Raw genomic sequence first — 24,306 nt, 5'->3', positions numbered from 1 at the left:
ACTAAATGTGGGTACGACTGGCCCAAATACTGTTTGTTACTGAATTCAGACAACGTGTAATTTTTGCAACAGCACAAAAACAATAAACAAGACATGTCCTGTTATTTTAGGGCTCCCGGCTCTCCTGCTACGCTTCACATTGGCCACTAGATGTCACTCCGCTATCTATGAATGTTAGTAAATGCTACTGAATGGTCAAAAGACTTCTTCTACTCCATCAGCTTTGGAAGGAGACCCTGCAAGCTGCAGACCATTTAGGTTTTTCTGGTTGTTTTTTGAAGCAGCTTGTCATTACATCATACTCATACAAGCTGAAACACTCTCCGACAACTGCATTTCACAGCCGTTTGTAAAACCTTTTGTTAGTTACTGTCTGAGAGGACAAGCAGCACAGCAGGACGTCTCTACCATAAGGCTGGACGGCTACTCAGACACAGAACATGGACAGAAAGAAGCATACAAAAGTGAAGAAATGAGGAGAGGAATCTGAAGTTGTTACAGTGGATATTGATGGACAGATAACAGAGAAAAATAACTAAATGAAGAGCTATTGAAGGGAGAAAAGGGACAATCCATTTATGACCCGGCTACATAATACTACATCTATTTGGACAGTTAGACACAATTATGTCAAACGCAGCACCCCGAATCATGAAAAACCAATCACCAGCCTTCAGGACCTGAGGGGTCCCACCCTTCACCTGATTGACAGCTATTAATATCGACTTATAAACAACTACTGAATCTAATTACAGACTGAAATCTATTCTATTCTATTCTATTCTAATATCTAATCTATTCAGACACCACTCTGCAAAACCCACCACCTTCAGAAGTCATTTAAAGGTGCGCTATGCAGTTTTGGACATTTCTTTGATGTTTTCTTGATTTCTGCTGGCAGGTTTCTCTATAGAGCCCCCCCACCCCCCCACCCCCCCACAGCTCCTATGGTTACTTGTGTCTGACCCCTCCTTCGGTCAGTCTGCCGTTTCCTCTTTGTCTGTTCATCCAACAATGCTTTGCAACCTTTCTGTTTCTTTTTTTCCGGCTCAGCCATGATGATAGCGTGAAACATTTTGGACCAACTCACCGGCCCAAAGTGGCAAAGGTAGTTTTTCTGCTCACAAGCGCTAGTGGGAGCGAGACGACCACCATTCAACCCGAAAAAAGTCATAGAACCATTCCAATGACTCCAAAGCTTTTCAGTTAGACTAAAATAAGCTGAACAAACTGCATAGTTCCCCTTTAAATCATGTATTCAGTCTTAAAATCGGTTTTACTTTAATGGAAAGTGCCAGATCAATGTCAAATGGGTTGCTACCACCCAGAGCATCTTAATGAACCGGCAGCATTCTCACTCAATACTGGACAAATTTCATAGATTTTTGTTCACATCAGTCACTTAAAGCCAATTTATGGTTGTGCGTAGAATCAACAGCGTAAGACCCCTCTGCATCAGGCCAGACCCTACGTCGTAGCCTGACGTGCTGTTCGTTCGGCAGTGACTTAGTAGCGTTGCATCCCCCCCCCCCCGACTCATTTCCTGGTTCTCCATCCCCCATAAACAACATGACATATAGGAGAGCTGCAGATGTTTCTCTCACTATGACTCTAGAGTCAAGTACTCGCTCTGAAGATATTCACAGTCACACTCTCCCTTCTCCCTCTATCCACCCCCCCACACTCACGCCGTCTCGACGCACAATAATAAACACCAGGCCATTTAAATAGGCTACGGCGAAAGCTGTGCGTGGAGCCTCTGCACAACCATAAAACAGCCTTTAGACACCAATGAATGGGGACATAGGGGCCAGGTAAAACTTTAGGCCAAACCTTGCACTTGTTTTAAATAATTAGACTTTAAGACTTAATACAAGTTGTGTTTCTTTTCACAGTCCATGCTACTGTTATTACAGATTTTTGATTTGAAATCTACAGGTTTTTGTTACTGCATGACATACTGTTCCCTGATGATAGTCCACACAGACATGTAAAATGAAAGTGCTGTTTACACTGGCATGGCAACGCAGGCTTGACAGCTGAATCCACAGTTGGGGATGCAGATGGTGTCAGGCGCACCGGGGAATTTTTGTTGCCAACACTGCTAGCTGACAAACTAACAGTTTTGAACGGAGCTGTCGGAGAGGAGTTGTTTGTGGTTATAAAAGGGCGAGCATTCATGACTGGAGGTAGCGTTGGCGAAAGGTGGACATCTTTGACGTCAACATCTGCCCCATTCACAAATAGTCCAGAGTTGGGATTCGACACACTTGGACTTGGGTTATAATTAGGCTTTGAAAATGTTAAATTGGACTTTGCATGCACACTGAGTTCTGGCGCTTGTATGATGCCCCCCTGAGATGCTTCCACATTTGCATTTTCTAACAGAGTTGAAGCATTTTTGGCCTTGGTGGCGTTTGTTGTTCCAAGTGTCGCTGAAGGTGAGTCTTTGGCGGTTAAAACAGTGGTTGCATTTGACATGGAGAGGTATTTTAAGCTCTCTGTGTTTGCAGTGTGGTTGTTGCTCCCAGGAGGTGGGGGATCCTGAAACCCAGGAATAAAGTCTTGACCTGGGGCATCAATAGAAGAGACGGTGGGGGATCTGGAGGCTGGTGGGGAAGAGGAGATCTTGAGGCCAGAAGTGTGCAGTGGGTTGTGAATACCTGTAGTGCCAGTAGGTTGCCTTGATAATGCAGCAGTGGGGCGGCGAGCGGTAGCTTGCATTTCAAGAGGAAATGATTGAGTGTTCAGGGCAGCTTCTGGATTCAGACTTTCATCACCCTGATGGCCTGTTGGAGCATTTGATATTTCATGCAGAGTTACATTCTCATTGACGCTCTCTGCCGAAGAAGCCTTGCCTAAAGCTATTGCATGTTCATCCGCAGTGTGTATTTTTGGAATAACATCTGCAGGGTCAAATAAAGAAAATAGCTGTGGTAGTTCCCCAGCTGCAGTGGGATTATTTAAGGCCTCAGGCGATGATACTGTATCATCTACAAACCTGGAAGCATCTGTTTGCGAGATGTTTGCGAGCTGTGGAAAAACCTCATCCTCTTCATTGTCTTCAGCAGAAAGAGCTGGTGAGTGGCTTGACTTCCAATTGTCATCAGGGAGTGTGGAAGCTTGATAAAGAGGAACTGATTGCCTGAGTGGGATGAACTGCTGGGTTGAGTCTGTTGACTGGCTAACAATGTATGTGGCGGATGTTGGGAAAGAGTGTAAAGGTTTGTCCAGGGGGGATTGGGTTGTTGTGGCCTGGTGGAATCCAACAGTCGGTAAACTGGGAGATAATGAGCCAATTTCTTCCTCTTCTATGCTGGCAGACATTTCTGGCAGTGACACCAAACTGGGAAGAAGAGGAGAGAGGAGTGGAGTGATGAATGATGGGACGGAAAGGGAGAAGACCGATATGTAGGGAGGGATTCCAGGATGGATGGGAGAGCGTTGAAGAGAGGGAAAGGGAGGTGTGAGAGTTGCCGCAAGAGAAAGAGAAGGCATAATGGAGGTTGAAAGAAAAGGGGGAGTAAGGGCAAAGGAAACTAAGTGGGATGATTGGTGCTGAGACCCTCCAACATCAACATGTGCTTCTGCACTTTCTGTATTTTGCCCCTGACTCACGTTAAGTTTCTCACTCTGCATGTGTGCCTGACTGAGTGTGTGGATCAGACTGCTGGGGTGTTCTGTGTTTGGACGCGTCGAGTCTGAGTGGTGCGTATAATCTGGCCCTGAAGCATGCTGGGGGGCTGCGGTGCCAAGCTGTGCACTTCTGTTAAATTGCAGCTCAAGCGTCTGAGTCGGTGCCAAGACAGAAGAATACAACAAAGGGGAAGTGGGGTGATTAGATGCATTTTCATGACCGAGGAGTGCCTGCAAGGACCTGGAGTTAGTGTGAACACCTGCCGCGGTATTTGTGTTTACATGTGAAGGAAAGATAGTGTGCTGTGGCCTCCATGGATCTCTATTAAAGGTCATGGTAGAAGCATGTCTGCCTTGTGACCCAGATGAAGATGTCTTAGTCAAGAGAAGAGGCTTCTCAAAAACAGAATTGAGGGAGGGTGAAAAGGAAGACAATTCTGCTTTCTCTCTCACCATCGCTTCAGTCACGCTAGCAACTTGTATCACTTCGGCAGCAGGAAGAGCCTCGGAAGATTCAGTGAGCGACAGGTTGTCAAATTGATGCGAAAATGGACTCCAGGTTGAAAGGAAGGGATTTGAAGATAATGAAGAAAAGGCAGACAAAGACACTGAGTGCAAACGTTGCGTTCTATCAATATTTTCCTGCAGCAGAGCAGGGGTGCGTTCAGGTGCCCAAATGACAGCTGCTGGCAGTGATGCAAAGAGAATGTCAGACTGACTCCCTTGACGGGAATCGTGTGGCAGAGTATATACGTCGCTCAAGTCTCTTGGATCAGAATGAACAAAGAACTGACTGACTGACAGACTGGCTGCATGAGAAGAAGGCCATAAAATCACTGACGAACCCAATGCAGGGTCATGCAACTGTGAAGGAGTTGGCTGCGCTTGAGGGGGTAAATCTGGTGCGAGAACGGCAGAACTAGATGCCAAATTATCCACAGATAATCCTGAGGGAGTTGGCTCAATTGGATTTAAAGCTGAGTCTGTAAAAGTCTCAATTGAATGGACAAAAAAACCTGATCGCGTATCAACGGGAGTACTCTCGTAGAAGGGCAATCGACTTCTGAAAGGTTGGGATTTATTGTTAGAGGGCTCTTCAGAAGAGAGTAAGTGGAATTCAGGGAGCAGTGTACCCTCAACAAATGGCATCTGTAATTCAGTTGAAGCTTTGGAAGAGAGAGGGAGTGACAATGAGGATTCTGTGTCAACCCTCGTTACAGCAAAGTCCCTTTGAAAGTTTGTGGACAGAGAAAGAAATGACAACATAGAAGGCTGCAATGTCCCGCTGACTCCATCTGACTCTGGAACGTGAGCAGATTCAACAACACTATCTGTTTCGGAAATCTTTGTTTTGGCCTGCTTGGAAGAGGAGGGTAGGAAGAGGAAGGGCTGCTGAGGATTAGCAGAGGATGGAAGAGGAGGCGTGTTGGACAAGATAGGAGGAGAGGATGATAGAGGGGTGAGGGTGTTTGAGGAGTAAATTGGATGGGAGGCAACATGGGAGATGGATGATGAAGCTGAGAGAGTGAGAGTTTGGGATGAGGTGAAAGAAGTAGATGCTAAGAAAAAGGAAGGAGAATGTGAAAGAGGAAGGAGGGCCGATGAGGAGTGGTGACGGCTGTGAAGAGGGAATGCAAAAGTGATGGGAAAAACAGAGGAGAAGGTTGGAGGTCTATGAAGAAGTTGCACAGACGAACGTAGCTGTGTAGATATTTCTGTACTTGTATATGAATGTACATCAACATCACTTTCAGTCATTTCCGTTTCTGTTTTATCCAGACTATGCAATGGGTTTAAAGAAAGTAGGGCATAGTATGTTTGGGCCATGTCTTCCATCTGTGGCACCGGAGAAAAAGAAGAGATCTCCTCTGCAAGAAAAGCACTTGAGCTTTGTTGTACCACTGGCAAAGAAAGCTGAATAAAGAAAAGGGATGAAAGCGATGGAACAGTGAGAGATGGTGTTGGTTGAAAAGTCAATGTGTCAAGTTGCTGATTGACATCTTGTGTGAAGGAAATTCCATTTCTTGCGGATGCTACTGTTATTACAGAAGCATGTTGCATGCTGATGAGTGCAACTGGTTCTGGCATCACTCCATCTTGTAAGCGGGATCCACCTGCTTGGTTTTCTGTATTATTTAAGGGCTGTGTGACAGTAGGAAAAGCACCATGACGGTCTGATCTGTTGACTGATTGGTCATTTGGGCCGTCAGGGTTGTCGAAAGCTGGCAAGATGGTGGCGGGTTGATCCAAGGCATAGGCAGCATCAAACTCAAACAAGCTGAAAGAACCACTCTCCGCCGAGAGCTCAGTCAAATCATACACAAACGGTTCAGATCCTGAAGAATATTCATCGCCCTGTGGCTCCAGTAGATCTGTCCAGTTACCTTTGGCAACTGTTTGGTTTTCCCCTCCGCTCATGCTCAGCAACGACCACTGCGGCGCCACAGGTTTGTTCTTTCTGTTGCTTAGCACCGATATTGACGACAACAATGATGAAGATGATGATGCCAGGGGTGCCGCCCCCGCTGCTGAGGCAGATTCCTTTGTATCCAACGCTTCATCCCTACGTTGCCATGGAGATGACTCCTGGGACAAGACTAAAACCCCTGATTCAGGAAGGAGCTCTGACTCTTGGGTGGTTGGACGGGTCTCCTTGTCTGCCAGGTTTGGTTGTGATGTAGGCTGCGTGGATGCATGTGGCCCAACAGTTGTGTGCGTTGAATTTCCTAACATGTGTGTTGCATTTGTCAACCCATGCATGTAACCAGCTGTGTTTTGAAATCCACCTGTTTGTGTCGTGTATGCAGGCCTGGCTGTGGATTTGAGTTTGGTTGGCAGTGCAGGTTTAGTGACATTGATCACTAGCCTGGGCGGTGCACTTGTGGAAGCTGAACGCCTTCCTCCAGTCGGCCTCTTCCTCCCCTGCGAGATCAAAGGGGTGGAGATGAACCCCAGGGATGTTTTGGAGCTACGATGGCTTCGGGGCCGGGGGAGGAAAGCTGGGGGACGTGGACGCAAGGGTTCAGGTGCAACTGGGGGACCTGGACCTGGAGGAAATAGTCCTGTTTCAGATAATGTATCTGGAATACTAGGAGCTTTAGTTGAAGGACTAAACTGACTTGATACATGGGACGTTCGATGAGAAGCCTTTCCAAGGGGACTGGGAATGAGAGCATGCCTTGTTTGTCTGATTAGAGTGGCTGGAAGAGTTCGAGGTTTGGAACCAGCAGCAATTCTTCCAAAAGCATGCCGACGTCTTCTGTTGCGAGCATTAGGACCAGCAGCCAGAGTCTTGGACTGGTAGGACAGGGGTTCAGGCTGCTGGGGAGTAATTACAGATGCAGGAGCAGCTATTGCAGAGGATTTGGTTGAAGATCTCACAGTAGACTTCTTGGCTGTTGCCGGGGCACGGCACATCAAACCAAAAAAGCAGGTTACAGATTAGGGCTCGGTGATATGTAAACAAACACCAAAAACATCAATATTGATATTGCAACAATTTTGTAGGGCTGACAATTGGTGCTTTCACAAAATACTTTCTCAATGAGATTTTAGATAAATGTTCATCAGTAATGTGGATATAATGACTAAGTGGGTAAAGGCAAACAATAAAACAGCAATAACAGTCTGGTAAATTCAGAAAATTATATCACTTCATTGTAATGCAGCCTTTAAAACTAGAAAAAGACAACACTTATATGCCATGTTACAATTTTATGATCTAGCCTCATATATTGTATCAATATAATAGCAATATACTGCCCAGACCTATTACAGATAATATATAGTAATAAAAAAGTATTTTCAAGTTAAAACCCCCCCAAATGTGTTAGAATACACAATGAAGACTAGGAAGTATCTTACACCTTCATGTCATCAAATGAGCCATCCCCAATTTCCTGTGTGAGATTAGGAAAACTGTACCTTGATTACTACTATGTTCCTCATTTCTAGAAAGGCAGCCCAAAGAAATGTAATAGCAAGACAGGATCAATGCATCATAGAAAACATGGTTATGTAAATGTGTGCACCATAGGAGAGGAAACCAAACCAGACAAGTTTTAGTTGGATGAGATTTGGTTATTCTATGGATTAAATTGCAACAACAGGAGAAGCAGCAATTACAGGATTATAATTAAGAAACAAGGAACCTAAATACACAATTTGGCACAACGAAAAAGCAAAATCAGGGGGGGTTGGGGGGTCGGGGGGGTCAATTCTAACATAAGGATAAAGAGGGAGAACTCAACCTAGGATGCAAAAATAATAATACACATTACCTATTTTGGAATCACAACTGCATGACACCACATTATGTTTTACAAAATCCATAATATCATATTATGGTTTGTTGTATTGTATTGTTTTTTCCATGGCTGCAGCATGGCTTAAATGCGTAAGACAAATGTCCTACAAATAAAGTTGTTTTGAAAACTGTGATTTTTGCTGAAAGCTGACAACTTTGCATCCGTAAAAATGCATCTAGGAGCTCTAGATTTTTCTCTCTAATGACAAAACAAATGGGTAGAATAAAGAAACCCCTAGAAAGGAATGACAAGAGAGTATTTAGACATTTGTTGTCAATCTAGGCATGCAAGTGTGTATCTTACCCCTCGAGGAAGCAGGATTGGTAGGTATGTTAGTGGACGGTTGGTTAGAAGTTAGTAACTGCCGTGCAGAAGTCATTTCTGGAACTGTTTGTGGAAACAACGGGGAGAAAAGAGGAAAAGGGAGGAGGCCAAAAGACAGAATAAGAGGCAAAAGTGTTTTTTGTTACAGTGTTGTGCATTTTGAGTGTATTAGTATGAGTGTTTCAGAAATGTGAATAATCAGCAGAAAGCTAATTTAAAAGGTCCCATGGCATAACATTTTTACTTTATGAGTTTTTGAGGCTAGTCATGGCGACAGGTGTAAACCGAGCCCTGGGTATCCTGCTCTGCCTTTGAGAAAATAAAAGCTCTGATGGATCGATCTGGAATCTTGCGCCTCATGAGGTCAAATGTACAAGGTTACCTCCCCTTTCTCTGCTTGGCCCATCCATGAGAGAGAGAAAGCAACATCATGGCTTTCAAACAAGGAAAGTGGCAGTTGGTCAAGGCCAGACCCCCAGCCTCCACCTTGCACCCCCCTCTCCTCCTCAAAAGCTACAGACTCAAAAATGGCACTTACTAAGGAAAGCTCATTGTGGGACTGGCTCTAGTGGCTGTAATTCTGCACAAAGGCTGAATTTTGGGAAAGAGACTTCAGATCCAGTATTAGGGGACCTCTAAGGTCTATATAAAAGCATCCAAAGAGCACCATGTCATGGGACCTTTAAAGAAGTTATTTAAAATAAATGAACACAAAAATTTGACCCACTAGGGCAGTGTCTTCCTGCTGCCATGAAACAATAACTTGTTACAGATTGATAGGTGGAAACCAAAGAAAGCTCCCAGTTTGGATTAAGTTCTCACACAGGTTTACTGCTTACACTGTTTACAGGTTTCATTAGCCCATATTCACAACCACTCCCTCCCTCCTTCCTCTAGCCTGGACTAAGGTCTGACTTAATACTTGAACAATGACTGTAACGCTATTATTTCAAATCTTTAATATTGACTGTTGATTTGTGTACATCCTGATGTCCTATATAACGCCATATTTAATGTTCTTTTTCAACTTTATCCTTGTGACAGAATTTACTCAATCAAACCCTCTAAAGTTTAAACATTAACTGGTACCTGTTGCCGGCATTTTTTTCCACCCAACATAAAACTGCATGCACTCAAAGCAGCATTAAGCATTCTGTATATAAAGCTTTTACAGAAGTCAGTCTTGTGGTGTAGTTTCACTCCAGTATTTTTGCTCTTACCAGGCGTTGTGGGGTTAGTAGCTGGTTGGTTAGTTGTAGCGGATAAGGCAGTTGATGTGTTGCTGGTAGCCTGTTGGGCTAAAAGTAAACAATCACAGAACATCAGTCGGGTTAAGAGACATATATTCTGTAGGCATAATGTGCACCAATCTGTGAGGAGGTTGTCATATCAAACACATGCAAAGAAATGGGAAACTTTTTTGATCCTGTTTTTAGCCTAAACACACCGCTACATTGCGGGGACGACAACATGTAAACGGAACCACACTGTGGGGACTACAAACTGTAGACACGGCTACAGTGCGGGGATATCAACCCTAAAAACACAGCTACACCGCGGGGACTAAAACCTGTAAATGAAGCAACATTCCTGGGTTATCAACAGTAAAAACAAACCAACATTGTGGGGGCAACAACTTGTAAACTCAGCCATGTTGTGGGGACATTAACCTAAAAACCCAGCCACATTGTTGGGACATTAGCCTAAAAACACAGTTACATTGTGGGGACATTGGCGTAAAACCCAGCCAAATTGCTGGGATATCAACACTGAAAACACAGCTACAATTCACATTTAACAGGAAACCTCATGTTTTTAGAAAGAGAGATAAAAGAAATAGTTGATGATAAAACAGCAAGCTAGCTGTGAAAAGTTAGCTTGAAGTTAGCTTGAAACGTGGTGATATTTCAGCTCTCCATTTACTCTTTGTTCATACTTTTCTCCCTTTCTTAAAACAAAAAAACGTTTTGGTATAAATGAGCAAACAAAACACAATAAACAACATTATTGTACGTTATTATTGGCAGAACAGGAGAAAATCAGAACTTTGGCTTACAATGTTAGCTAGTGACAATATTTTGATATGGTTAGCTACCTTACCATGTGCTGTACCGCTGGCTGAAGCAACGTTAGTGGCATGAGATGCAAAGGAAGCAGCGCTGGTGATGATGGTGATGGTAGAGGTAGGCATGACTGATCAGCACAATAAAGCGGCATGTCAGTTAAACAAAACAAACTGCGTTAATGGGACAAGCTCCAAAGCAATCTCAAAAGTCTTTCTTGATTCAGAGAAAAAAACTAAAGTCGATCAAGATGAGCCTTTTTTGACATTTAGTGCACAAACTAGGTTTCCCAAAAGCATCTCTGAGTCAATGTAGCTTTAGCTTGGGCATATTCCGGTTTTTATAGGAATGCTGAAGGACAGCTGATTGAAGATAATCTTGTCTGCAGAACATGCAGGAAAAACGTTGCTGCTGAAGGCTTTGAACCCACTTTTAAAAATACTGCAATATTACAGAAAACAGTGACAATTTTGGTCACTATATTTGCAAAGTTATATTTTTATACCGTTACATCCCTAGTGCCAGTAGAAATTGACTTCAGACAGTTTTACAACCTTAACATTGAACCCTGAATGTATTCTCCAAAAGAAGAACATTTGAATTAGGGTTGGGTTTAAAAAGTAGACTTTCCATTTCAAATAGACTTTTATTTAAATGATCCGATATTGGTTCATAAAATCCAGAATTGATGTCTTGTCTGTATTATATGAAACTGGATGACCTATAATAGCTTTTTCGGGAAACGGCGCCCAAATGGCTTTTCCCATTATGCCGAGGAAAAACTGGCATGACCGTTTTTGACGTCTTAGCTCAACATATCTGAATAAAATGCCTCTTAAAACTCACTGACTGTAAGTCAGTAGAGCTGCAATTTGTTGTCTTCATGGTAAACAAAACATGCATTAATGTCACTGCTTTGGGGTACATTTGTAATCTTTACAGTCAGTAATTATTACTTGTTGGGTTCTTATTTGAATGGAAAGTCCAGAGATGCTGATGGAAAACGACAGCGCAGCAAAGCAGATGAAGCCTTACCAGAAGAGGAGCTGGTTATGCTGGTGCTGGTGGTGGTGCTGGTTGTACGGATGGTGGGGGTTAGAGGCATGCTAGTGGTGGGGATGGTGGATGCAGATGTAGAGATGGAAGGAAGAACTGGACATCACAAATCAAAGGATACAGCCGAGCGAGAGGGACCACACATGGAAAACAAAATGGTTTTAATGCCGAAATCAGGTTCCCCCAACGCTTGCAGAATAGAATATAGAATATAACGCTTTTTATTGTCATTATTAACACGTACAACGAGACTGAAGCAACTGCTTTTTTCCAGTGTCAACATGTACAAAAGAGAAATGTAACATGGAATAAAAATAAGTAGCACGAACGAAAAAGGAGGGTATGAGCACAGCTCTGAGGTGCTATATACATATATAAAAAAAGAATGATACAGATGGTTTGTATGCAGTGTGATACACAGTGTGAAATAATGATATGGTGGAAAATGGGGAGGTGATCCCGTAGTGGCTATGACACATGCCTTTGGTGTGGGAGACCTGGGTTCAATTCCCACTGCATCATACATCAACCAATGTGTCCCTGAGCAAGACACTTAACCCCTAGTTGCTCCAGAGGTGTGCAACCCCTGACATATATAGCACTTGTAAGTCGCTTTGGATAAAAGCGTCAGCTAAATGACATGTAATGTGATAATATTGCACAGAATTATCAGTGTTATCAAATGTATTAAATAATACACAGTAGGTGGGTCCGGGGGTAGGGGTAAGACTGTGAAGTGAAGTCAGTGCATGAGTGAGTTAAAAGTGGTTGTGGCTTTTGTGTGCAAGTGTTGATACTTCCAACAGGCATAAACATTTTACACGCACATGGATCCAAGGGGTGGGGATATCTGGGCACCACAAGATTTGATTCTAAACCGATTATTGATCATCATTATCATCTCGATGCATCAATTTTATTATGTACATTTCCATGTGTGATTTTAAAAATATACATATAAATCTGAGTATGTTAGATCTTGACATATGCAGTATTTGTCACACATGAGTTGTAATGAAATGTTTAATCACCTTCACTCACTGATGTCAGAGGCTCAGTCATGCTCACACATGAGGTGGTCAGATGTAATGTGATTATGTTATTTTGATTTATTGATTCATCAACAGTAACATGATTTTTGTTTTGTTTTTTACGAATTGAACAACGGCCGCCGGGACACGATCCGCGGTCTCTGGTGCAACGCAACAACAGGGGAAATGAAACGCCACCCGCGGCAGACGGTGACAGTGAGGGTCACCGGGAGGTGGAGAACTGGCTTCTTAGAACATGAAACATGAGGTGGTCACATGTAATTTAGATCAACAGCCTTTATGTTTTTGTATCTATTTATTTTATGCATGTTTTATCAGATCATGTGTATTCATACAAAATTTAAATTAGTTGTCTTTTTGGCCATTTTTGTGTTTTTTTTTCTGCACTCTTGCCTAAACTCTAAGTTGTTGTCCATTATCCTGTCCTCTTTCAGTCACTATGTTTCTGATTTGTACACATTTTGTACACAATAATCAATTATTAACTTATCTGCTTCGAGCATTGATTTGTTCTTGAGAGAATCGCGACGCATCTAAGAATTTATTATTTCCCCCCCCTCAACACAACGTTGTCTTAAACTATGTGTACTTTACTTTGTACTATGTGCAAAGTAAAGATTATTTTCTACTTCACATACAAGTTTAAAATTGAAGTGAACTGCACTTTGCTTTGTTAGAACAAAAACATCCTTACTAATCAAAAAGCTGATTTTCATACATTTCTTGGAACTCCTCAGATGGAGAAAAGAATGACAGAAAGGTTAATTAAGTTATGAAAAGATTTTTATGTCGTGGTAGTGGTAGATAATATATATCTAGTCTGTCAATCTAGTAGAGTCAAACACGTTCATCTGGACCAATTCATCAGAGAGTAATTAGCTGAGTTTTTTTGCAGGTATATAATGAATAATAGAGTCAACGAATTAATAATAGAGGGTTTTCTTTTTCAGAGGAAAAGTAATATAGCTCCAAGCTAATTTTCATGGGCCCTTGAAAAGGTCAAAAATGGCCCAAATTCAGGGGGTGTTTGGATTTTTTAATCAACTCTTAAGAAAACCATTCAGGATAAGTGTTTTTGGAGATGAACTTCAAATGACTTCCTTTAATTTTGGCTCCTTAGGTTTGTCTTTGTTTGTTCTTCATTTGAAAATATACTCTCCCTTTACTTTTCATCTGGTGCCACCTTTATTGATGAAGGCTTAGGGGCAAGAAAACATTTCACTTTAAAAGTTGCCACGATGCCGCACTCGATTGGTCGGGCTTAGGCATCGACCGCTCACGTGTTTAAGGTTAGGATAGACGATATGATAGAAAGGGATGGAACCTGTGCATGGACCCCTGGCCAAGAGTAGTGTGTGAATCCGCATGTCACACATGCACAAGCAAGCAGGTTTCATTTTAGGATCGCCAACAGTTTATCGCTCCTTTTAATTGACAAAATATATATATATATATATATATATATATATATATATATATATATATGTATTTTTTATGAGTCTTTTTAAGCATTTTATCCAAAATGTTAGCACTTTTCAAACCTTTTTTTGGTATACTTTTTTTTTAAATAAAAAGAAAACTTGTTTTGGGAAGAATGATAACTTTTACTATTAATTAAATACTCCGGGCTGAGTATTACTATAGTAACCAAAAAGGCTGAGGATGCTGCAAATGTTGGTAATATATTAACTGCTGGTGGATTTAAGACAAAAAATAATTTATTGAATGAATCAAATAAATTATTGCGTGTCAGTGATTTTTACATTGTTAGTTTCCTATCCTGGCCTGGGACACATTCATACTGTTTGATAAAGGACTCATTGGAATTTAACTTATCAGTGCACAAAACCGAGCGTAGCTGTCCTCAATTTAGATTGTCCTGTACAGTCAGCCCTGTACTATATGGACCAATCTACTTCCAGACTTTAACATATAACCCTGGGAGCACTGTCCCATGGCCTGTTGACCTGCTGTAGTCATTTATAATTGGAAACCCAAGCAGCAGCTTGATTAGAAATTGCTGGACTCTTTTCCCTCTATCGAGCCCAATCCCAGAAAAACTGACCTTTAGAAAAATGTCCCTCTGAGGAATCCAATCCACAGTCTCACAATATCCTGTGGATATTGTGAGAACTGACATTTAGGGAGTGAGTTCTGGGTCACTTTGCCAGCACCCCCCAAGCTACTGATTTGACCAATTGCTACTGTAAGTTCCAGATAATGTGATTTTCTGGAGCAAAGGTGATTGGCCAGAATGAGATTTTCCTCGGGTCACGATCTGAGCACGTATCAGACTCCATTTACAATGGTTTTTGGCCAGGCGGCGAGGGACCAAACAGCCCCCTAAGGTGGTCTTCTTTAACAACGTTCTCTGGTTACTTCACGTATGATCTCCTCAGGACACAGAGGGGTCATTCAAGGAAATTGTCATTAACAGATCAAGCCCGCGGAGATTATAAGTTGTTTTAAAGGAAGTGAGTCACAGAGGGTGAATACTTGATAAACTACAACCTCTCTACACTCTTCTTCCACTCTGCAGACACTTGAGCTGAGTTGTGAAGAAGAGTCAAGAGGTAAGATCAAGCAGAGTGGGACATCTGATTCCTTTTTTGGAAGAATGTCCTTATTTCAACCAACTTAACTCCTGTCCTTGTTTGAATTCAAATCAATTTCATTAAAGAACCGAGAATCATAAATCAAAGGGGGTAATTATCTGTACAACATATCACGCCCTCTACCCTTACAGCCTTAATTCACGTTTCTTTTGTCAAATTTGTTTAAAATGTGCTTGTTGCTTGTTCTTTTATCCAAACAACCGATGACAACGCAGCCTGATCTTGTGAGATGGCGTATGTGTGACACGTCAATTTGCCATTATTGCCGTATTATCAAGACGCATAGTCTCTTGTTAGTGTGTTTACAAACAATGTTTGGCCTCCATTGAATGGCATTACCTCGCGAAAGCGTGTGAATTTACACCATATTGAGTAGTATGAAAGGGCAAATATTTGCATAGGGAGTCTGGTTGGGGGGGGGTTCTTTACTCTCATGATAACACGCCAAGTGGTGTGTATTTTTACGCCCCCTAAGTAGACACGTAAACAGCGTAGTCATGTACATGTATAATGTGTTAAGGTAACACGCCACTTGGCTTAAGAAAGTGGGCGCGTATGTTGACGCGAAGTGATGTCATGTTGTACAATGAGTTGATAATGACGGGAGAAGCTGATGTGTAAATATTTAACAATGGAACAAAGAACTACATCTGGCTTTTGTCTTTAGGTTGCAATAGGCATTCATTCCCGGGACAAAGTAGTTCCAGGTATTTATCGGCTCTAGCTCCGATCGGCAGCGATGGAAACATGACATCCAGGGGGACACTCTGCCCTTTTTCCGAAGAAAATGCTATGACTTCTTTGGTATTGGTGAAACTTATTTTTCATCTCAGCACTCGGACATCATACAACATTAGTCAGCACCGAGATTGAGAGAGAGACTGAATAAGTTACCAAAAAAGTTAAGAAGTCTGTTTTAAAGCCTGCAAATATGTGCTGATTTGGTTGGAAATGTGTTAATGTGTATTGTATTACTAACTAACATCGTTCTTCCTCTAGTTTCTTCAGTTTGTATCCTATTGTCTTCTTTCCTCTGTCTCCTCATCACTTTCGCTCTCTTCTTAAATAAGATCTCTCTTCTCACATTTTGCCCTTCTGATCCTCTAACATCCCCATCTCCTTTTCTGTTCAAACTAAGACCAGAAAGTTTGGAGGTTAGAATGTGTACTGGGCTTTTGGGGGACGTGGAAGTCCTCTGAACCAAGTCTGGTTGACGTCCAGAAGACAAGACGTCCAAAATCCATTGTGAGGGTTAAGCTGCTTTAGGAAAACTCTGCGGGCATTGGGACTTCCTTAACGAGGCACATTGAGCAGACGCTGACGGCAAAAAAACATCATCCTGTCAAACTGAATGGGACTAGTATGGAACCGATGTTGCCAAGGCTGAGAGTTTGAATCCCAGTGGGCTCATTCTGAATTAAATATGTATGAAATTGTGGAGGAGAACCGCAGTTTGAAAAGTTTCTTGGCAGCAAGTTTTTGGGAATCATTCACATCAGTGTGTGTACATCAGTGAATAATTTCGGAAGGAACATAGCCAGGGTACATTTGACAACTAAAAGTGCGCCAGAAAACAAGGTATTAACCTAAAGTTTGCGTTGAACTCTTCCTGAAAGATTTAGGATGGTTAGACATTCTTGACAGTAGGCATGCAAGTGAAATAAGCAAACAGTTTATACCCAATAATCCCTGTTGAACAAGTGATGCATTAAACTCAACCTGCAAACCTTCAGAAGGTGACAACCAAGAGGTTAGGAAAGATTGAAATGGATATGTTGAGGAACTGTTTGACAGTCTGCAGTAGTGGTGGCAGAAAGTCTGCAATGGCTGTCAGTTGGCTCGGGCATGCTTTGAACTGATGGAGCCCTATCTCCCACCCGGCATAACGCAGTGCAAAGCCCGACGCAAGTGTCTTTGCTAGAAGCAATCAGGCCATTGACCAACAAGTCAATAACGCAGCATTTCACTGTTATTTTAAGAGCAAATTAGTAAAATTCACCTAGGCGAATGCACAGCACACACACACACACACGGACAGCACACACAAACACGGACAGCACACAGGCATGCAGAAGATTACATATGAAAGATGACGGTATTAATCCTCCATCATAACAATGCTCCAAGGTCCAAACACGCCTGGCTGTTAAAGGGAATGGGTGAGGACCTCTGATTGGCTGATTGCATGTTACGCCCAGAACACACCTCTGATTAACGAAGACACTAAGTACCACCCTTTTTGAACCATGCGCCCAGCGCAAATGCCCTTTTTCCACCGTCAAACTAGAAAAAGTGGATTTTGGACAAGCCCGAAACTCCCCATGGGCTTAGATCAATAAGATAGGATCCATGTGAGCGGTACAGGAGCGAAATTGAAGCAGGATGAAGTGGGAGATAAGGTGACGCTCCGACCAAAAACCTCACACTCCCCTCTTGCTCGCTCTGGTTTAAAAAATACAATAATCTGCCGAGCAACTGTTCCCAGTGAGCTTTACAGTTCAAAAGAAGAAGTTACTTTGAAATCATCAAACAGAGAGAATGGATAAATAAAGGTCTAGTTTGTTTGCAGTCTTGTTATTTTTAGGACCAGTTGCTGAGGACAGTGTTCAGCATGCAGAAGTGTTTGTTTTTCCTACCTGGGCAGCCCAGTCTTGGAGAGTCACAGCTGGTAGTGAGTGGTGTGTTGTTGGGCGGGGTGACACCTTTGGGGGAAGGGGAGGGGAGATTAAAAACAGAAAGGTTAATCCGTTAAAACAATCAGGGAACATGGGTTTTATGTCGGGACAGGTTAGCAAAAAAAAGGTCATGTTTTCACCCTCTGGATCAGTAGAGTATTACAAAATGATATTCACTATTCTTATATGATGTTATTTTAAAATTGAATAGTCACAATTAATATTTAATTATGATCTACTGCACTGTTCAACCCCTGCTAACTTTTGCACTATCACCATTGCACACGGTCTACCATAGAACCGTTACCATACCTTATCATGGTCATTGCATTTCTGTGAGGGATTTTTATTTTTATGCATGTGTGATACATGTGTGTATATGTGTTTGTTGTGTTATGGTTGCCTGGCTACTGGAGGCCTAAAATCTATCTATCTATCTACTCAGATCAGATGATTAATATAACGATTTATGGAATCAAATGGATTGAAAACAAAAAAACTCACATTGCTAACTTAAATCTTTTTGGCTGTCTGAAATTTACAATTCTTAATCGATATATTCTTCAGACTTCAGATTCAGTATTAGGGGACCACTAAAGCCGTGTGTGTGTGTGTGTGTGTGTGTGTGTGTGTGTGTGTCTGTGTTGTAATACTAGTAGCAGTAGCCTAAAGAGAGTAGGAAGTTTGTGGGTTGGCCTTGTCACCACAGACCCAAATCTTCTCAGCTGTTGCTACGGTCATATGCCGGGCTCTCTTCATGGTGCTCATTATGTTTGGCACATTGTACGGGTCACTTCTTATATCATAATAAGGTAATAGAGTGTGTAATCAAGTGAGGACTGATTTACAGTAACGTAAATGTCCTCTGTTGATCCTACAAAAAACAACGAGAAGTATAGGCTCTTGACCTTGCAGTTTTGCCCATATTTTAGACTCAATTACTCAGCCTATTTGTATCACACAAAATAGAACAACAACACATTGCAGTATCGATATTCTGTCCCATTCTGTTCTGATTGGTTGTTGGTCAATCCGTTGCTCTGATTGGTTGTAGGTCTATCCAATTGAGTGCAGAGGCTATTTCTTTCTTGGTTGGGTAGAAACACGCCCCATAATCCCAGCTCGATGGAGCAGCATCAGACTCAGACATTTTTTTTTTCAAACTGCAATTACGTGACCTTTAAAGCAGAGTTTGGCAGATTTGCCAACTTTCTGAATAATTGTAATCAATATTATGCTATATTCTATGATGGCAAAGTAACTTTTAGGACTTTTTTTGTCGACATAAATGTGACAATAAGTGTCAAAAATGTTGGAAACACTGTTTTTCTTTTTTTAAGTGACAAAAACTTCTGAGAGACACTGAAATGCGATAACAAAAATGAAGAAAAAAAAGTTACAAAATTTAGAAAAAACTTAAATGATAATCATCTTTACATGTCTTTTTCTAGTCGTGCCCCCAAAGAAAATGGCATCCCTGATCTACATATTGTCTAAACTTCTTATCCTGCTCAGGTTTGAGGTATATTATCCCAGCATACATTGGAAAAGAGCTGCAGACCTCACCAGTCTGGAATGATAATCTAATTGGTCCGAATGTAATGTTTGCTGGGTGAACATGAATCTCTGACATTTTGTATTCAAGAAACTTTCTCGCATAGTTTTTCTGATAGCATGCTGATTTGGCTGCTTTCAGTGAAACGTATTCCAGCTAGGGTTTTTTTTTATGCCAGGAACAGTTTGTCTGTCCAATTATGTGCTTACAGCGGCCAAAACCAGAGCGCTCCTCAAGAGCTTTGGCCATTTGAAATGTAATACGACTGCTCCGGCCCACACATACTGTGTATTCACAGGCCTTCAGATGGAGTGGGCGAACAGGCGGGCAGTGAAAGCAGAGACTGTGTTGAGTCTTACGCACACACACACACACACACACACACACACACACACAGACACAGACACAGACACACACACAGACACACACACACAGTGAAAGAAGGAACAGTAACAGAAGGAATGTTGGAGTAAATGTCAGTAAATCATCGTAGTGATCAGCCAGTAATGGCATGTGGTTCAAAAGAGGTGAAGACTTTGCCCCGTCATAATCCACCTTTTTCCTCCACCTGTTCTGTTCTTTAAAGGTGCCCTGCCACACGTATCTCATGACTTTGTGGTAATGTCTGAAGTTCTACCATGGACTCTGTAACTTGGTTACCGTGGTTACCTTGTTTTAAGCCCTTCTAGCTTGGTATAGAAATCCTGCAGGAAGACTCAGCTCCATTTGGGCCAGCTCTCATTAATATTCAACCAGCTAAGCTGCGTGACTCTGATTGGCAAACAGCTGTCCAATGAGAGCCTGGCTATCAGCATCCTTTACCCAGCGCAACTGGGGGAGCTCATGAATATTAATGAGCTCCGGCAACATGACATCAGACTGACCAGCTGTTGGGATTGGCCTGATTTGTCCTCTCATTTCTGTCTCTGTCTAGAGCTGACAGAGGAGGAAGCAGTTCACATTCACCACATAAAACACACACACATAAAACACACACACACACACACACACACACACACACACACACACACACACACACACACACACACACACACACACACACACACACACACACACACACACACACACACACACACACACACACACAGTAAAGATTTCAAAACATGCAAAGAAAAACGGTTTGTTGAGGCAGGGCACCTTTTAAGCTAAAGCGCGTCTGTATGTGGCGTATGTATCTATGCATTAGTGCTGTCAGTTAAACACGTACATGGCGTCAATTTAGTTAATCGTGGGATTAACGTTATTTTTGTCTAGCAAACTTAGTTTTTTCACATGCTGATGCAACAACTAGTAATGTTAGAAAAACTACAACACCCACCTGATCTAGCTAGACCGGAAACAAACCAACAGTCACGCCACACACACGCCGTTTGGGCTTGCGAGCTGGCCACAGATTAGTTATGTTACGTTTTGAGTGGATGGCGAACGCGAGACGCCAAAATGGATGCCAAGAAGATTCTGGATGGAAAGTTTTCTTTTAAAAGTTGCTTAATGGTTCCATTGACCAGACCAAAGTGATCTGTGTGTTTTGTTGTTGCAATCATGCTTGCATGCATGTATGTATGCATATGTGTACAATGTCTATGTATGCATTTACTGTATGTACTGTACGTACTGCATGTACTGTAAGTACTGTGTTGTGTTCTGAACAGCAGGTACTGTTCGTTTTTTCAGGACAAATTTCCTTCAGGAGATAAAGATCTATCTTATCTGATAAAAGCAGGTGTCTTCCTCTCTCACATTACTGGACTTTTGTTCTCTTTCCTCTTTCCCTTTTCCCCAATTTCTGTTCCCCCTATTCTGCTCTCTGCTCATCTTCCTCTGAGCAGCATGTTGTGATCAGAGAAAATGAACGCTGCTTTGTGCCGCTCTGCTGCAGACGCATCAAGCTCATTAAGGCGAGAAAGTGTTGGCCGCGATGGAAAGAGAAAAACAACGCTGCTAACAATGAGCCATTATTTGATGTATTCACTCGGCATCCAGGTAGGAGACTAGTACTGTAGTCACTACTGTCAAAATATGTGTTTTATGTGCAACGAGAGAATCACACACGAGGAAGAGAGGGAGAGAAGAAGGAAGGAGAGGGAGAGAAGGAGAGGGAAACAAGAGGAGGAGAAGGAGAGAACTAGAAGGTAGGCGAGGGAGAGAAGTTGGAAGAAGAGGGAGAGAGGAGGAGGAGAGGAAGAGAAGAAGGAAGGAGAAGGAAAAAAGTCAAAAGAAGGAGAGGGATAAAGGAAGAGGAGAGGGTGAGAGGATGAGGAGAAGCACATTCTGCCTGTTGAGTGTCAGAAAAATCAACTAACTGAAAAATGTAATCATTTTGCTTTTAGTGCAAATAAAATATTTTTTGTAAAAAATTAAGCTAGATTTTATTTTCCAAAGCGATGTGTATGTGAGTGCTTGTGTGTGAGTGTGTGTGTATGTGTGTGAGAGAGTGTGTGTGGGTGTCCGTCGTCTGGCATCAGTAAAAGATGAAAGACACAGAAGTAAATACATTGCAAAAGTTAAACACACACTTTGCCCAATAAAGCATGGACACGAATATAAACACACACACATAGACAGACACACAACCCCCCCCCCACAAACACACACACACACACTCACTCTTCGGCGGGCGCCTGGCGACAGCCAACACCAGCCTCATAAATAGACCAAAGAGGAACATAAACATGGCTTCAGATGGTCCTCGCCGTATCGGTAGTCTCGTAAAAGGAAGCGAGGTAAACAAAGCGAGACACGCCGTTCTGCCGAGAGCGGGAAGTGTACTCGGATCAAATGGCATTTTGAAGCATTGGTGAACATTAGTTTAACTTGAGCTTTTAGTTAATGCATAACGTTGTGTGAAGACGGATTCAAACACAAGTTAATATTGCAGCTTACGTTTACATTTTTTAATTACACGGCAAGACAAACAGTCTCATCAAACTGCAGTTTTTGCAAGTTCCCACAACTGCATTAAATTGCAGAAATATCCCATATCCCAATATCGCATTTTTTAAGAAAACGTACCGCATAATCAAAAAGAAGGATTTTTCTGAAAGGACTACAGTATTGCACCGTTTTTGTTTTCCAGAAACTAATCCTGTTTGTGTTTTTCTTGCTGCTGCAAATTGCCCACTTTCCCTTCAGGGATCAATTAACTTCATCTCATCTTTATGAGTCGCTGGTCCTGTAAATAGTTTAGACATCCCAGAGCCTCGGGGGACAGCCTCAAATTACCTGCTTTCCCATCCCGACAATCCAAAACCTAAAGATAATCAGTTCCCCAGGGGAGTGGCGGCCCAGAGGTTAAAGAAGGGAGCGACGGGGTGGCCGGGCTGGGTCAGTGGAAGGAGCAGGCGCACATATACTTGGAGGTTTATGCCTCGATGGAGAGGTCCGGGGTTGAGCAAGGCCCAACCAGACTGTGGTTGTACCTCATCATGTGTGTGTGCATAACTCTGCGTGTGTGTGCGTAACTCTGCGTGTGTGTGCGTATCTGTATATGTGTGTGTATTCGTGTGCGTGCGTGCATATCTGTGTGCATGCATACATGTGTGTGTGTGTCTGTGCATCTCTGTGTGTGCGTGTGTATCTGTGTGTGTGTGTGTTTGTGTATATCTGTGCGTGTGTGTGTGCGTGTATCTCTGTGTGTTTGCATATTTCTGCGTGTGTACGCGTATCCGTGTGTGTGTGCATGCGTATTTCTTTGTGTATGTATATCTGTGTGTGTGCGTATCTGTGTGTGTGTGTGCGTATCTGTGTCTGTTTGTGTGCGTGTATATCTGTGTGTGTGTGTGTGTGTTTGTGTTCCACGTATGAATGATGAACTGTGTGACTGCGTAAGGGCGTCAATGCAAATGATAATTTTTTTCTCAATTGACTTACCTGAATAAATAAACGTTAAATAAATAAAACGCTTTCAAAAGAGGGAAAATTAGCAAATCCTCACATTAAAGAAGCTGGAACTACTAAATATTTAGCACTTTCTGTTTTTATAATAATGAATATATTCAGATACACAGGCACAGATGCACAGGCGCGCACACACACAGATACACACGCGTGCACACACAGATACAGACACACACACACACACACACGCGTGCACACACAGATACACACACACACACACGCAACACAAAGATACGCACACACGCATGCGCGCACACACACGTGTTAGCAGGGTGTTAGCAGCACTCACCACTAGTTGGCGCAGCAGTAGTTAAGCGAATGCATTGAGGGAAGCAGACTGCGAAGAGAAGGAGAGATTAGTGCGTCAGAAAAACAATCTCATTACAACAAGAGGCCAATTAGTTAACGACCAATTACGCGACCTGGCGACTAGGGATGTGGGGTACTGACACACAAAAAAACACAGATCTCATTACAACCAGATAAGTGACATTTGCACAGTTCATTAACAAGAGGCAGAGCAGGAGCAATGCTTGAACCTGGGGGGGTTTGAGCATATGAATGTCCAGGAAATAGACGGATCCCTCAGATACACAACAGCAAGCAAACTGAGAAAATTATGAGGCTATTTTGTTCTTTCCTTTCACTCATCGTGGGTGTTCAGATCAAAAAGTACATGGAAAGAATGTCGGAACAAGAAATCACGTGAAAGAAGAATGAACCCGATAGCCGGGGAGCAGATTTTACATTATGTTTTAAAAATGTACATAAATCTGAAAAGGTAAACATATCTCACACACAGAACACATTTCTTATACATACAACTGTTGTTATTTATTGCTAACATTGTTGTTTTATTTATTAAGTATTTTAAAATTGGATCTAGTTTATATTATTTGACTGTACAGCACTTTGTAACTTGGTTTTGAAAAGTGCTACAAAAATATAAAGTTACTATCTCCAACCCGTGCAGAAAATAATCTGCCAAATTAAATCGATATATACATCAATTGATATATAGATATACACACACACACATATATATATATACACACACACACACATACATACATATATATATATACACACATATATATATATATAT

The 24,306-nt window shown here is 42.1% G+C and overlaps 1 protein-coding gene across 1 annotated transcript in view; it reads right to left on the bottom strand.

Annotated features, from left to right (window-relative positions):
- adgrg6 (adhesion G protein-coupled receptor G6) overlaps positions 1 to 24,306 on the bottom strand; it is a 56,583-nt gene that overhangs the window by 26,152 nt on the left and 6,125 nt on the right. Inside the window, exons 5-10 of the mRNA XM_034900772.1 lie at positions 17,690 to 17,755; positions 11,339 to 11,482; positions 9,345 to 9,565; positions 6,891 to 6,957; positions 6,503 to 6,558; positions 5,802 to 6,318 (exon numbers count right to left, since the gene is read on the bottom strand). Coding sequence (XP_034756663.1) covers positions 5,802 to 6,318; positions 6,503 to 6,558; positions 6,891 to 6,957; positions 9,345 to 9,565; positions 11,339 to 11,482; positions 17,690 to 17,755 — 1,071 coding nt within the window. The remainder of the gene's footprint in view (positions 1 to 5,801; positions 6,319 to 6,502; positions 6,559 to 6,890; positions 6,958 to 9,344; positions 9,566 to 11,338; positions 11,483 to 17,689; positions 17,756 to 24,306) is intronic.

Source organism: Etheostoma cragini, chromosome 18, assembly GCF_013103735.1.
Source record: "Etheostoma cragini isolate CJK2018 chromosome 18, CSU_Ecrag_1.0, whole genome shotgun sequence".
In the NCBI taxonomy this organism is placed as follows: Eukaryota; Metazoa; Chordata; class Actinopteri; order Perciformes; family Percidae; genus Etheostoma; species Etheostoma cragini.
Note: the sequence above shows the minus strand (reverse complement) of the source record. Positions and strands in the feature narration are given on the sequence as shown.